Raw genomic sequence first — 16,676 nt, 5'->3', positions numbered from 1 at the left:
CCCTGCCCTCTCTCACTTTCACTGGGCTGGGACAGGGGGTTGGGGTGTGGGAGGGGTGAGAGCTCCAGCTGGAGATTCAGGCTCTGGGGTGGAGTCAAAAATGAGGGGTTCAGGCTACAGAAGGGGGTTCTGGGCTGTGGCAGGGGGTTGGAGTATGTGAAGGGTGAGGGCTCTGGGGTGGGGCCCAGGATGAGGGGTTTGGGGTGCAGGAGGGCGCTCTGGGCTGGGGCTGAGGGGTTTGGAGTGTGAGAGCGGGCTCAGGGCTGGGTTAGAGGATTGGGATGTGGGAGAGGGTGCGGGCTATGGGTGGGGCTGGGGATGAGGGGTTTGTGGTGCAGGAGGGGGCTCAGGGCTGGGGCTTGGGGTTTGGGTGTGGGAGGGGGTACGGGCTGCAGGCTCCAGGAGGAGGCTTTGTGACAGGAGTGCAGACTCTGGGAGGGAGTTAGTGCATGAGGAGGTGCAGGGCTGGGGCAGAGATTTGGAATGTGGGAGGGGGCTCAGGGCTGGGGCAGGGTGTTGGGGTGTACGCTCTGGGAGGGAGTTAGGGTGCGGGAGGGAGTTCCGACCTGGGGGAGGGAGATTGGGGTGCAGGCTCCGGCCAGGCAAGCAGCTCCCAGTCAACGATGCAGCAGGGCTAAGGCAGGCTCCCTGGCTGTCCTGGCTTCACTCTGCTCCCAGAAGTGCCCGGCATGTCCCTGTGGCCCCTCAGTGAAGGGGCTAGGGAGCTCTACATGCTGCCCATGCTTGCAAGCACTGCCCCTGCAGCTCCCATTGATTGCAGTTCCCAACCAGTGGGAGCTGTGGAGCCGGCACTGGGGGCAGGGGCAACACGCAGACCTTCTCTTATTGTCCCTCCGCCTAGGGGCTGCAAGGACATGCCGGGTGCTGCCGGGAGCAGTGCAGAGACAGGGAGGCTGCCTTAGCCCCGCTGCATCACCGACCGGACTTTTGATCGGAGCCGCCAGGATCCGTTTTCGACTGGGTGTTCCAGTTGAAAACCGGATCCCTAGCAATCCTATGTATTACCAGCCCATGGTATAATACCCTCCCTGAAAGAGGTCTTTTGTTATGGGTATGCTTTTGCCTCCCATATGTTGCACTTTTCTCTGGAGTGATCCAAGTATACATCATCTGATAGTTCCAAAATAACCAGTGTTGTCCTGTACGTGAGTTGTCCTGTGCATTGAACTGAACATTCTTTGGAAGGTATTTTGTACGTTTTATTTGTCATCCGATATCTAGATTTTTCGATTTAAAGAACAAACTGTGTCTTAATTATGTGGCATGAAGAGGCAGTACAGTTAGTGTGGATTATTGCAATCTAAAACTTGTCTTCTACAAGTTGAACCATACATAGGTGCAGTTGTCTGGCATGTTGAGAGGCATATGTATATAATTGCTGATATGTAGAGGTTTTATAACATAGGAGGGGCTCGGTATAGCTTCAGCCAGTTTAAAATAAAATGCGACATGTGGATACTCTTAATGCGTCTGTGCATATTTCAGATTTAGCAGGGGATGAGCCTGTAATTTGTTTTTCTTACTTGCTTGTCTGATTACTTTTGTAATTAGGCACATAGTTGCTGCTACTGCTGCACTTTTTCTTTTTAATAGCTTCATGTAGATTTTACATACTTTTTTCCAGATCACTTTGGTGTTGCACAGAGCCTGCCTCAGCACAGCATTCTTTGCTGGAGCAGTAGAAAAGGGGATAGTCTTCAGGTCTGTCCATTTCTATAACTGGGGTGGAGGATAAGTGTTTATCAGTCAAGTACTTGTATTGACTAAAAAGATGACAAAGGGTCTGGTTTTGTTTGACCTCCTGATGCATCCGTAATTCCCAGTGCACAAAGACTTCAGAAGAGGACTCAAAGGAGAAGAGAGGAGAGACATGGGAAATAAGTTCAGTGTTCATTTCTCTTTCTCTAAAGATTAAGCAGAAGAAAATGAAAAACTGGGGAGTGACTTTATTAAGAAGTGACGTAGGCATTTGGGAGCCTTTACGTGCTTAGTCACTTGGGAAACATTTCTAAAAGCCCCTAAGAACTAGAAACATTACAAAAATAAACAAACAAATAGATATATCAAATAAAAAACCTCTGGTTTCAAAATTAAATGAAACTATATATTTTCCCCTATATGTATGTTCTTTATCAAAAAATATGGTACTAGAATTTTTTAAAATATATTTGTATTCCAGACTAAAAATGTTATGCTTAAAGATAAATATCTTCTTTTGGGAGATATAGATCACCAGTTTTTTTTCTCCTAAGGTATTCCAGTGCCATGCTATTTTTCACACACCAGTAAGAAGTGCACAGCTACTTCCATAAATCCTGGGAATCTTTCCCTTGGACCCTGTATTTGATAGCTGAATGTGCTGCAAAGCACACTATGTGTGGGCCTAGCCATATTGGTATTGTTCATAGGTCCACAGCTTTGACAGGACTGACTTGAAAGTGCTCGATCATGAAGCCTTTGGCTTCTCATTTATTCCATAGAAAGCAATGCTGAGGGAACAATATTTCAACACAACCCTGCCATAAGGCTCTGTAACCAAGCAGTGTCAACGGTATGTAAGAATAATGGATTGTGTCTGCAACTGCTCTGTGTGACCACCTCTTTTTTGGCATCTGCGCCTGACCGTAATTTATAGATCGTTCACTGTGCATTTTGAGTCTCTCATATTATAGGTGCAGCTGGCAGCGACGCTTGTCTTCAAAGCTGCCCAACATTCCATTATATGAACGTGTTTTGAGTAGTTTGTAACTTCATAAAGCTTTTAATTGCTCAGGCTGAAATTTTCCATTCCAGGGCCTGCCGTACGCTGATCTTTTAACAGTTCATTTCAGAGAACGAGGCTTGGGGGGAAAATGCACTGTTTTGCTAAGGTTAAATTTACAGCTGGGAAGGCACTCTGGCAGCAACATGCTTTGGAGCAGGCACTTGAAATTTGCAAGGTGCTCATGAAGGGGTCAGATGTCTTTTGCTGTCTCCATGAAAATCCACCCACATTTTTCATTTGCACATGTTCAGTAGAGCTTTGTTAGAGGTTGCCCTCCAAGTTCTGGCTGCTCAGTCTGCACTGAGCGTACTTCAGATCAGGATTGCAGCAGCTGAATGGGACTTTGTAATTTTCCTATGGTTTCCAGGGGCTGCTCTGGTGCCAGGCACTGTAACTCAAGCAGGTTAGAGAGGGAATAGCAAAAGGGGAGCATGTTGGGGGGATAGGAACAGAGAGACGTCAGGCCAGAGGTGAGAGTGGGGAAAGGAACAGGTGGGACAAGGATAGAAGGCTGCAGGGAGAGACATGCTAAGGGATGGGCAGAAATGTTTCTACCCACTAGAGAACACTCCCCTCCAGAACCTGGAACAGAATCCAGGATTCTGCTGCTGGCTAGAAAACAGTCGAGAAACCTATTGGCAAATTTTCTCATCCTCCTTCTAGTGGCAGTTCTAGGTAGCAATAGTAGGCTGTTGTCCTCTACCAGATATTCAGTTAGCTCAAGTGGTAGATAGGTATATGCTGTGGATCTGAGGGTTCCAACTCTGCTGCTGACCCATATGGGGTCAGTTTGATTCCATATCATGGAATTTAATTTTTTCAGTTTTTTTAACTTTGAAAACCATATACTAAAAAACTGTGACCCGTGTGTGTGAATCATGATAATCTTTAATTTCAGATCACAATTTTTTTTTTCCAGGACCCATGCCCCATTCAGTATACAGGATGGACTGGGCTCTGGGGATAAATCAGGTTTGCATAGTGAATGAAGCTGTCTCTTTAAAAAAAAAAAATATATATATATATATAAAAACAACCTTTCCTCCCCAAAAAGCTCTGCCTCATTTGTTGCACAAGTGGAGTAGCAGATGAGGCAGGGGGCTGCAGGAAGAGAGGGGATGGTATCTGGGTTAGGGCAGTTGAAATCTGTCTTGGAGAATTGGATTATATCCGTCTGTATGTCAGAGTTTCTATCTGGTGCGGCGCAAGTCCTTTAAACCAAACTTTTCATAGATGATCTCATTTTCTGGATGGCCAGTTTGAGACATCTGAAGTCTGACTTGTGGAAGTGCTGAGCACTCTCAACTGCAACTGAAGGTAGTCATAGCTGTACTTTGAACATAGCATTTCTATTGTACTTGATAAATACTGTGAAAAATCAGGTCCTGTGTTTCTCAAGTTGGGCACCCACAACTAGTGGACAGGTTTGACAATTTTGGCCTTAATCTTTGTGACCTGTTTCTAAAATGGGAATAATACCACTTACCTTACTGTTGTTGTGAAGATAAATTCATTACTTTTTCTGAAGGTCTTGCATACTGTGGCGATAAGCATCCCAGAGAAGCCCAGGAGTATTATGTTCAGTGCAGGTCTGCACTGTATGTGGTAAATGCAGCACATTAATGAGCAACTGTGTTTAAAAAAAAAAAAAAGGGGGATTGTATGTCTCATTTGGCTTATATAGCTAACCATATAGCGTATATAGATACACACACACACACTAGAGCTGTCAAGCAATTAAAAAAATTAATTGTGATTAATCATACTGTTAAACAATAATCGAATGCCATTTATTTAAATATTTTGGATGTTCTCTACATTTTCAAATATATTGATTTCAATTACAACACAGAATACAAAGTGTACAGTGCTCACTTTATATATATTTTTGATTACAAATATTTGCACTGTAAAAAAAAATAGTATTTTTCAGTTCACCTCATGCAAGTACTGCACTGCAATCTCTTTATCATGAAAGTTGAACTTACAAATGTAGAATTATGTACAAAAAAACCTTCATTCAAAAATAAAACAATGGAAAATTTTAGAGCCTGCAAGTCCATCTAGTCCTACATCTTGTTCAGCCAATCGCTCAGACAAACAAGTTTGTTTACATTTGCAGGAGATAATGCTGCCCGCTTCTTATTTACAATGTCACCTGAACGTGAGAACAGGCATTCGCATGGCACTGTTTTAGCTGGCGTCGCAAGATATTTATGTGCCAGATGAGCTAAAGATTGGTATGTTCCTTGATGCTTCAACCACCATTCCAGGGGACATACGTCCATGCTGATTACTGGTTCTGCTCGATAACAGTCCAAAGCAGTGTGGACTGACATGTTCATTTTCATTATCTGAGTCAGATGTCGCCAACAGAAGGTTGATTTTCTTTTTTGGCGGTTTGGGTTCTGTAGTTTCCGCGTCAGAGTGTTGCTCTTTTAAGATTTCTGAAAGCATGCTCCACACCTTGTCCCTCTCAGATTTTGGGAGGTGTTTCAGATTCTTAAACCTTGGGTCGAGTGCTGTAGCTATCTTTAGAAATCTCACATTGGTACCTTCTTTGCGTTTTGTGAAATCTGCCGTGAAAGTGTTCTTAAAATGAACAACATGCTGGGTCATCATCCAAATCTGCTATAACATGAAATATGTGGCAGAATTCAAGTAAAACAAAGCAGGGGAAATACAATTCTCCCCGAGGAGTTCAGTCACAAATTTAATTAACACATTTTTTTTTCACTAGCGTCATCAACATGGAAGCATGTCCTCTGGAATGGTGGCCGAAGCATGAAGGGGCACACGAATGTTTAGCATATCTGTCACGTAAATACCTTGCAATGCTGGTTACGAAAGTGCCATACAAATGCCTGTTCTCACTTTCTGGTGACATTGTAAATAAGAAGAGGGCAGCATTATTTCCTGTAAATGTAAACAAACTTGTTTGTCTTAGCGATTGGCTGAATAAGAAGTAGGACTGAGTGGACTTGTAAGCATTGAAGTTTTACATTGTTTTGTGTTTGAGTGCAGTTATGTAACAAAAAAATTCTACATTTGTAAGCTGCACTTTCACGATACAGAGAATGCACTACAGGACTTGTATGAGGTGAATTGAAAAATACTATTTCCTTTGTTTATCATTTTTACTGTGCAAATATTTGTAATAAAAAACAATGTACACTTTGATTTCAATTACAACACACAATACAATGTATATGAAAATGTAAAAAAACATTCAAAATATTTAATAAATTTCAATTGGTATTCTATTGTTTAACAGTGTGATTAAAATGGCGATGAATTGCGATTAATTTTTTTAGTTCATCAAGTGAGTTAACTGTGATTTACAGCCCTAATACATACATACACACACACACACACACACAGACGAGGCTGCGAAGATTGCTATATGTTACATTTCTGGTTTTAAAAAATCATGCGTGTTTACCACTCTCTTTAATGCTGTTGGAATTTTTAGCAAAGAAATTAGAATTTGTTATTCTAGCTTCACATGTACAAAAGAAGACCCATGTGGATCAGCATGGCTTAAATGGTAGCACTTGTCTCTGGGTCTTATCCTCATTGGTCCAAGTCCTAAGCCAGAACTTGTGCTGTTATAACTATTAACGCCGCAGTTCTGGAATGGGGCAAGGTGCTAAGTGCTGTCCTGGAATTTAAATATGAAAAATTGGCTCTCTGATGCCCATGTTTAATGATCATCCAAATGGAAGTTCAAGATTCTATGGCACTTTTCAAAAAAAGAACAAGGATTTTAGTCCTATGTTACCTGTCAGTGAAAAACTAAATGTTCAAGACTACCGTATAAATCAGCCCTTGCTGACCTTACAATAGCTACTACAGTATGTTTGCTGACAGCTCCTGAACTAGCACACTCTAAGTCATGTTGTGGAGCACTTTGAGATCGCTTCAACATGAAATGCACCAGACAAAACTAAATTCCCTTCTCTTGTAAAAATGCCATTTGAATCATAGACCGGCTATGTACTAACGCACAATTGAGCAGAAAACCACAGCAGAGAGATGGAAATATTCTGTGTGATAGTGAATCCTGTAATTGCATTTGGAATAATATTGGAAGAAAGGGGAGAAATAAATCTTTATCAAGCTCAGAAATAAGAACCATTTTCTTCTTTTAAATGTATAGTTTGATGGGATTTCAGGACTAACAGGTCAGGATAATGGTTGATGGAAATCAGTTATGCCATCTTGAACTTGGGTGATGGAAACTTTGTATTTAAAAATAAAAAGATTTAAAGTCTATTTTTTCCCTGTAAATGTTGTTCAAAGCAGAGAAATTTCTGCTATAATGAGTCCTATGTTATGGAAGAGATGGTTTTAATCAACCTTGCAGAAATAGAAATTTAGGATAAGAGTAGTCTTTATTAACATCACCTTTCTGCTCTCTTGTTGCCTACTCGGTTAATCTGCAGGGACCACTGTAAGGTGATGCACTGGCAAGCGGGGATTTGATTTCAAATCTGTGATTGTCTGTAGAAAGAAGGCAGTGCCTCTTGGAAATGGGATGAACTATCAGTCAATAACAACTCCAGTGTCCAGTCAGAAAATATATTTAAAAAGTTACGTTCTGCCTTCTGGGCAAAGAAGATTCATGCTGAAAAGAGTCAGGATGATATACAAGAGGAAAATGTATATCTATTATAATTATATAGGTCCCATGACCATAGTATCTGAATGTCTCACAGTCTTTAATGTATTGACCTAACAACATCCTTGTGAGATAGGGAATGCTATATCCCCATTTTACAGATGGGGAGCTGAGACACAGAGAGACTGAGTGACTTGCCCAAGGTCACATAGGAAGGAAGTCTGTGGCTGAGTAGAGAGTTTAATGTGGGTTTCCCAAGTGCCAGGTTAACCCCCAAACTGCCGGACCATCCTCCCTTTTTGAATAAAATAAATCCTTCCTGAAGAAGCAGGTTTGATTTGGACTCCACATTCAGATTTTGACATGATTAGGTTCTGCCTGTCTTGGAAGGACACCAACAGTGACAGATGGCAAGTGTGTCATTTCTCTGAAGGATGGTACCCAAACAAGTGAATCGAACAAAACAAAACTTGAAAAATGTCTTCCATGGCACTCTGTGCTAACAGGAAGCACAGTACATATACAAGCAGCTCATTTTGAAAAGAACTAGCTTACACTTTTAGGAAATGGGCTTTCTGCAGGGTGTAGCAGTCTTAAATGATTGATCTTTTTGCTGATGTAGGGGCCTATAGGTAAATATTATGTACTGCTAGCTGGGGAGAATTTGGTTCAAATCCCTGGTGTCAGTGTCCTAGAAACAGACCTCAAATGTGCTCAAGTACCAGAGTGGGTATGCTATAATAGTTGAATAATGAAAATACATATATGAGTAAATTCAACAGTTGCTTTAAAAAATGGCATATTTGGCTATCTATTTAGCTGGTTGAATGGGCTGGAAAAAAAACTGGTTTGGAAAGGATATATTAGACGGTTGACGAAGGATGTTGTTGAGTAAACTATTAATAAATATTCAGCCTGCTCTATACATATGCCACGTGGATGGATAAGTAGCTTTAACATTCTTTTAATGGTTTAAACTTTTCTCTAGAATAATTATAAAACTAATTTTATACCTGTGATTTTAATTTATAGGTACATTGAAACCCTGAAGGAAAACAAACCGAAAATTGTTTGGGATGAACAAATAGCTGAACACTCTTTGGAATACAAAAAGTGAGTGGCAGTCATTTACTTACTGCTCTGTGAATATTCTTGGGCCTGGGTCCCATAAACACTGCATTACTACTTCTATAATATGTGACTGAATTCAGCATGCTGAGAGTCTGCAGTTTGTCAGCTATGTCAGCCGTGAATAGGAACATAAAAGAGTGTTTCGGGGAGAGAGATAAGGCAGGGAAGGGTGAATCAAGTAACAGACGTAGCTAAAACAAACTTTAGCACTTAAGTCTGGTGGATAGGATCTTCAGAAGTATTTTGGGTATACAGAACATCCCTACCTAAGTTATCTGTCAAGCCTCAGTCAGACCAAAAGTCTGAGATGCAACCTCTGAACTGGTGAGTGGTTTGCCATAAGTCTGACAAACAAATATATATCTATATATGCAAGCAACACCTTTAGGAATAACAGAGCCTGGCAGACTCAGCCTTAGTGTTAAGATCTGTCGAACAGCAGACTCAGAAATAGACTGGGCCCAGTGAAGAGCAATAAAAATGAGGAGCCATAAAGGGATTTGGAGAAACTAAAAAGACCAAGACAACTGCCTTAAAAAAAGCATCAAGAGGTATACAAAATAACAAAAGTTGTAGAGGACAAATAAGGCTATTTGGACAAATATTTGTCCTTTGTCATAATAAAGGAATAAATAAGTGCTTGATAGTAGAAGAAAACCATTTTAAGCAGATAAAAGGAATAATAGAAAAATCTTGCTAAACCCCAATTTGTTAACCTTGTAATAGACCATCAGTTGCATGTGTATCCTCTCTTTTTGGCAAAGATGATATAACCAAAATGTCATTACTTCTACAAAATTCTATCAGTATATTTTCTAATATAGTATAATTTATATAAGATGCACTAATCCAAATAAATGAATGAAGCAAATTTTGTGATGCATTGTCCTCGCATTAAAAAAGCATCTTCATTCTTCAGTGAACAATTGATTTTTTTTTTTCCCCATGAAACTTCTTGGGCGAAACATTTTTTAAAACGTTCCCTTTTTTTAAATGTGGCCCTGTCAGTTTGACTTTTTTTCTTTTTTTTTTAAGCTAAATCACCAGGGTTGTCACAAACTGCTCTCACATTTTTAGACTTAGGATACTTTTCAAATTTGCATTTAACTGTGAGGAATTATTCCCCATATTTTTCATAACTCAAATCAGCTGCTCAAGGAGAAGCTGACAGAATTGTTGCGATTCATCAGCTAATTCAGCTCTCAGGTATTGCTTACCTGGCTCAGTAGCCTTCCTTGTGTATTTCCTTGCTTGGTTTCTGACTACATACACCCCTTACCAGAACTTAATCCATTCTTCAGCACCTCTTCCCCACTATCATCCATGCCCTGTCCCAGCCTTTCTGCAACTGTGCAGCCATACTGGAGTGTAAAGTTTTTTTGTTTTTTTACCTTATTTAAAGAAGCTTACAAAATTGTTCCCTCTTGAGGAATTTTGATATAAGATAAATTAATAATATATAGATGTGGATTTGTGTTGCTCAAATAGATATATACATAATCTTCTGCCTTTGTTGGTTATACTTTCTTTGAAAAGGACACCATGCAGGAGGTTTAACAATATTTAATAGTTAAATGACTAGTTTTTGAATTTTTTCTGTAACTCTGTAAGAGAAGGCCTCTGATCTATCATCTCTCATTTTGAACTCTTTGGTATGCTGTTTTGAAATTACTTTGTGTATGTCAAACAGTTACATTTTTCTTTGTATTGCGTAAAAAATCCTTAAACAATGATCTGTGTTTACAACTTCTGCGTGCAAAGTCCAACTGAAGACTGAGGGTTTGTCTCCATGAAAACTAGCTTGTGGATGCTGGGGTGTGAATCTGCTCTGTGTGGACCCTGTTGAAGGGTAGTAACAGGTCATTAATGTGCTTTGAGCTAATGTGCTTTGAGGTTAGTCTGCAGCAGACTAGCATGGGATATAATAAACCCCAGCATGCCTCTAACTAAATGTTTGTATAGAAGTCCTTTCTTTTGCAGTAGTTTTGGCACCTGAAGATGGAGACTTGCTCTCAAAAGGCAAATCTGAGATCCTGTACTTGAATGGTTGGCTCAATGGCATTATTTAACTCAGTACAGTTACCCTGCCAGGGCAGCCCCTGGCAAATCAAACTTGAGTCAAGGGGAATATAGTCAACACTACATAACCTAACTTTGGAATCTGTTCTTTGAACGTTCTTATCTGTGAGCCTTTTGGAAGTGAGAATCAATCAGAGAGTACAGTGTGCCTGAAAATCCCTCTCTTCCTGACTTGCTGCCAGCTGCCTGATTGACAACTGTGAGGATCATCCTGTCTGCACTGGTTTAGCCAAGCTACAGGAAAGAATTAGCATCTTCCCATCCCCACTTCCACTTTACAGAGGTTTAGCTAGGGTGAATGTTAATATGATCCAGAGCAGAAAATATGCTTCACTAGTGAAGTATGTCACCTGGGAATATATTGCATGTCTTCAGTTGCTAAGGCTATGTCTTCACTACCACGGTAAGTTGACCTACGCTACGCAACTCCAGCTACGTCAATAACGTAGCTGGAGTTGACGTACCTTAGTTTGAGTTATCACGGGGTCTACACCACGTGGGGTTGATGGGAGAAATTCTCCCATCGACTTACCTTACTCTTCTCGTTGGGGGTAGAGTACAGGGGTCGACTGGAGAGCGATCTGCTGTCGATTTGGCAGGTCTTCACTAGACCCGCTAATTCGACAATGCTCCATCTCAGAGCATTGATCCCAGCTGTCATGTAGACATAGCCTAAGAAGAGACCAACCTACATGGAAAGACACTGAAATACTGTATCACATCATAAATCTTTAAACAGTGCACATATCCTGAAGATGGTTTGTGTAACATGCAAAGAATCAAAGGTTACTTCTGCAAATCATTATACAAAGCTCCCTTCCTCGGACTGACTTTCTATTTTCATATTAGCTCTTGGGTGCCAATAGTACTGTGTTCTCTCATTTTTAGCACCAATAGAATTCACAATAAAAACTCAGGTTTCTCAAATCTTTTCTGGAGGAAAAAAAAAACTAACTTTAACCTCTGTCAGCTGAAAAACCTCATAAAATCTACCCACCCCAATGTCAAAAAGGTGAGTGACTATTTTCTTCTTGTGCTTTGCAGAAGTAAAGGAGGGAAGCATGTTGTCTTCTACCCAACATTAAAGGTATGTCTATGTCCCTTCTTCTGATGAGAAGGGGATAAGAGAAAAAGAGGGAAGATGGTGGGTACTGCTTTGCCTCCTTGCGTTTTGGTACAAGAGGCCACTCTGTCATAGATTCTCCCACATCAACTTAGGGCTTCTCCATGTGGAGAGTTAGTCCCCAGCTAGCTGAGTGTAAGTCTACAGTCTACTAGCCTGCTGCACACTGAGTCACTATTGTGGACCCTGCTTGTACGAACTAAAAGTTCCCCGAAGTGCTTTGTCCTCTACTGCTATTTTAAACTGAGAGAAATGTAGCTCAAAGTGTACTAGGGAGCTTTTAGTGCACAGTATCAGGCTCCACGCACCACCAGTTAGTGCACGTGGCAGACTAGTGCGCTATAGATTTACACCCCAGCTTGCTGTGCATTAATTCTATATGTGGACAAACCTTAGAGACAGGACTTGAAGAATCAAGTGGAATGGAAAATGAGCTTATAATGAAAGTATATTAAGCTTAGAAAAGAGAGTGCCAAATTGTAAGTGACTCAACCATTATGAATGCATCAGAAGCCCGCATTATATAAGTGGAAGAGGAATATTCCTTTCAGCCTCATGAGCACGTTTCCCACCATTGGCCCTAATGTAGACAGGATGTGAAAGTGTTTATCACTGTGTTAAATTTTTCCTTGCTAGTACTGGTTGAGCCACGGGGGGAAGTGCTGTAAACCCCAGGGTAGCTGCACCTTAGCAAAGACAGATTGCACTGGAAGTTGTCCTGCTACATTTTCCTGGGTCTTGCAGAATGCTTTTATCGCACTATTGGTAGACTCCATCTGGGTTTTGAACATAATTCCTCTAATTTTTTTGGAGAATTCTTTCGAGTATTCTTTCATCTTTGAATAGTAGATGCTGTTCTGTGGCAATTGGTGTATTTATACACGTGTAAATAGAATTTTCCTTCCATTTTTAACAGGCTGTAATGAAAGGTTTAGAGAGATTTCTACACTGAAGCAAAGCTGAAAAATCACTCATATAAAAGCAGTTAAATCGGCTAGTGACACCAAATTGTCTTTTAGCTTCCCCCCTCACAACCCAGTTTCTTCATCTTCATCTTAATTGGGTAGTGATAGGTATCTTGTCCGCTCAAATTTTGACTCATTCAGATTTTGTAAAAAACAGCCACAAACCCCAAGACAAACTGATATATTCCTGATTTTTCCAATTCCAATGAGAACAAGTTTTAAACACTTTCCTGTAGTGTTTGCAGTTCAAACTTTGCAGCATTGCACTAGTGCAAGAGAATCTGAAAGTGGACTAGAAAAATACTATCTTGATTTGTCCAGGCTGAGAGAAATACCAAACATAAAATTGCTAAAATTCTTTCATTTGTAATAATGTAAAATTGTGGTTATAACATAGATAAGGAATCTTTTGTTGTTGTTGTTGTTTTTTGTTTGGTTTGGGTTTTTGTTATAATTTTTTTCTTAAATACTAGCCTGACAGTATCCCTTTAAGATGTAATTTTCTGTGTGAGTTTGCCCTGAAAGATGAAAAGAATGGCCTTGGGTTGGAGATGACATTCTGTAAACACAGAATATTTGCTACGTGGCAAGTTGTGTTAATTGGTTTAAGACTTCTGGGAGAGTTGAAATTCCTGGTGACACAGTTTTTGAAGTGTGCATTGCAGTACACTGTGTAAGTGATAGCCCAAATAAAAATACTTCAGTGCATAGTTCAGAATATTGTTTACTTCAAGGCTGTTCTGTATGTCCAGTTAGTCAGCATATACTAGGCTGATGCATTAAAAAATGCCCTAACTGGTAGGACTAAACTGACTCTGCACTTATTGACCAGTGAATACTTGAAACTATAGTCTCCAGGCATCTGGGCCTAAGAAATAATTAAACAAAAAAATTTGTTATGCATTGTATCTAGTGCTAAAAAGAGAGGGCTGTATGCAGTTCCTAATGTTTGTATTCAGCAAAAACTGAATATTTTCTCTATCCTTTTCGTAGTCCATCCAATTGCGCTTAGAACTTGCAAAGGAACTGGGGACTGGAATAGCCATCTGGGAGCTGGGACAAGGCTTGGATTATTTTTATGATCTGCTTTAAAATTGCAGACTAATTGGAGAGACTTCATTTGCTTCACAGAGACTGCACATTCAATTAAGTGAGGTATTTCTGGGAAGATGATTTTTTTTTTTGTAATTTATATGAAATCTGTATGGAATTTGTATGTTCCCAATAAAGAACCTGTTCTGAATTACTGTACAGCTTGCAATACATGGTTGTGTTTGAGAAAATGCACTGAAGCAAAAGTTGTGCCTCTAACCTTTTGCTTTATACAGTCATTAAAATAGACCACCATCAAGGGAACACTAGACTTCTCATAGTTTTCATGGATTATCTCCTAGAAGGAAATAACACCGACAGTTTAATCCTTGTGACCCATATTTAAGATGTAGATGTCTCATCTATCATTGGTAATCGGAGAAGTAAGTGAATGGACCTACCTGTCTGGTTTGTGCATGGCAAATGTAGTGTCTCAGATTTTGTACAAGAACTCATTTGGAAACAGGTATTGGTCTTTATGTAATGGCAAGGTAGGCATAAAACTGAAGGGGAAAAAATTAATACATTTCTGCCAGGCTGGTAGAGAATCAAACACTGACTAACAGCACTTTGTTCTGTTTGTTTTCTGTATTTAGCAAATCCCTTAAGTAGCTCAAAACCATGGTATTTTTTTATTCTGGACTTGGTTCTAAAGTTACATGTTGTTCACCAGAGGGTTGTCTGACTGCTGTCTTATCCTTAACCTGCTGGATGGGTCACTTTGTAGTAACGTGTTTTGCATTAGTCCTTAATTTGAGGAAATCCTAACTTCTAGCACCAAAGGCCTTAAAAATGCACTTGGGAAGTGAATAAAATTAAATGGCTAAGCACTCATGATGTGATTTTCAAAGATGCACCTCTGTGTCCCCCATTGACTTCAGTGGGCGCTCAACCCCTTTCAAAATAAGGCTGTAAATCATTAATCCAACTTGTTTGTGCTTTGGGATGCCTGCAGAGGGGACCTCTTAAAATATGATCTGTCCGTTCGTTGCGACTGCTTTTGCTATAATACTTGACCACCTAACCTTCTTAAAAGACATAAAAATTGATCTTTTTTATTTTACCCCTTCCCCTTCCAAGATAGTGATTCACACTTACAAGTTTCACAAGTCCTGCGTATTTAATAAAACATGCACTAATGTGAGATGCCTTGTAAGAAGCTAAAAAGGGAGTGCTGAGAATTTGAAGGGGGAATATTGATCGTCTGTAGAGATCCCTATAGATCCACTGATGTTCTTCTTGCCACTCATAGCTCTCACGAAGATAACTGCTCTACTTCCCCATCACCTTCCTTGCTAGTAATTAATCTCAGTGTGGGATTTATCTACTCCTGCTGGTTTCAAGGAAATAAATCCCACTGTAATCCACCACTGATTAAAACCCTATTGATTTTCACCTCTCTGATTTAGTTCTGGCATCTCTCAACTCTTCACACTGTAAAGAATCCAACAGGGTTTACTAATCAGGGATCTTTCTTCCTTGCCATTAGTACCGAGGTAATTTGCTTTTTGAATCCTCTTGTTCAGTTAACCTGAACTTTCTGGTTCAGTCAAAAGCAATTTAAAGTAATATTGGCAATAGGATCTAGAATAGCAAATGAATTTAATTCCACTCTTTCCCTCCTTTCAAAGGGATTACAAAGCTGTTTTGTTGCAGCACTCAAATGATAAATAAAAATTGTAACAGGTTGTGAGATGCACGGATATTTTTAGGCTAGTTAGCTAGAACTTTCAAAATTGGAGGATGGGGAAGTAAACAATATTTCAGCTCCACTCATGGCAATGGTCAATGTATATATTTTTTTCTTCCCACATTCTTTTCATTGCCTTCTTTTATATTCCTTGTTTGTTTGCTGTGAAGCTCAAGTGTCACATCTGTCTTCCAGCTGAGCTGCATGTTTCGATGAACTGTCCTCCCCTTCCTTGCAGATGGAATGAACGCCTCTCCCTGACAGAAAGATCAAACTAACCCTGCTTATATCTTGACAAATAAACACCAGAAGAGAAGTGCACTTTGTAGTTAGAACTATGCATAGTGTAAGTGCTTCAGGCCACAGATGTTGCCTTTTATCTCTAAGGTGCCTTGCACATTTATGGTGTTTTATAAATAATACACCAGAAGAAGGAGGCAAAGGTACAATCTTTCATTAATATGAACGTCTTTTCAGTACTAAAATTTACCCCCATGCAGTATAGTTGAATGAATGAATGTTTGCTTTTTATTTTAAAGGCAACAAGTAAACTGACTCCTAATGTGGCTGAGGGATTTCCTCCTCCACATGTATAGAATTAAACACTATTTGCTCTGTGGGGGCATAGATGGTTCTTCCTTCTTGGAAGCATGTATTGGCTACGTATGCTTTGTGGGGGCAGGGATATTGGACCTATAGAATCAGTGGTTGACCCAATTTAGAAATCCTTTGTTCCCATTAAAATAAGTAACATCTGTTGCACTACAAGGTGAAGTGGCCATTCTTCAGGTAAGAAAGTTGGGAGGGGGGAAGGGGACAATGTGAAGCGAAGGGTGATGGGAGGAGAAAAACCTTCGAACCACTCTTCAAATTTAAACAAGACTTAATGAAATGTCATCTTTTTTTAGGGTTTGTATGATGATAGAGAATAGCTTTTGCAGTTTGTATTGTGGGCTGTCAGCCTTTTTTTGTATCTGTCTATAATGACTGTTCATTGGAAGCTTAACTACAATCTCTTCTGGTTATTTCCTTAGGACTTTGGGGAGTGTCTTGTCATTAGAGATTACAATTCTGATTAGTATACAGTGCAATTGTTTTTGCCTTCAGTCAAACAAAAGATCAGCGCAATATGGCTGGGTTCCACTTCTCCTGCAGCTTAAGAGACTGATCGCAGCCTAAATATTTTATAG

At 40.0% G+C, this 16,676-nt stretch overlaps 1 protein-coding gene across 7 annotated transcripts in view; it reads left to right on the top strand.

The window, feature by feature from the left end:
- CHID1 (chitinase domain containing 1) overlaps window positions 1–16,676 on the top strand; it is a 332,345-nt gene that overhangs the window by 234,532 nt on the left and 81,137 nt on the right. For 2 of the 7 annotated variants that reach the window (XM_073347175.1, XM_073347176.1), the window contains exons 10-12: window positions 8,439–8,519; window positions 11,661–11,703; window positions 13,698–13,971. In XM_073347175.1, the coding sequence (XP_073203276.1) occupies window positions 8,439–8,519; window positions 11,661–11,703; window positions 13,698–13,796 (223 nt within the window). In that variant the 3' untranslated portion in view covers window positions 13,797–13,971. Of the gene's footprint in view, window positions 1–8,438; window positions 8,520–11,660; window positions 11,704–13,697; window positions 13,972–16,676 lie in introns of those variants that run through there. The other 5 variants (XM_073347173.1, XM_073347177.1, XR_012159318.1 and 2 more) reach the window with 3 other exon arrangements.

Source organism: Lepidochelys kempii, chromosome 6, assembly GCF_965140265.1.
Source record: "Lepidochelys kempii isolate rLepKem1 chromosome 6, rLepKem1.hap2, whole genome shotgun sequence".
NCBI lineage: Eukaryota > Metazoa > Chordata > Testudines > Cheloniidae > Lepidochelys > Lepidochelys kempii.
The sequence above is the reverse complement of the archived record's forward strand: the minus strand, read 5'-3'. Positions and strand labels throughout refer to the sequence as shown.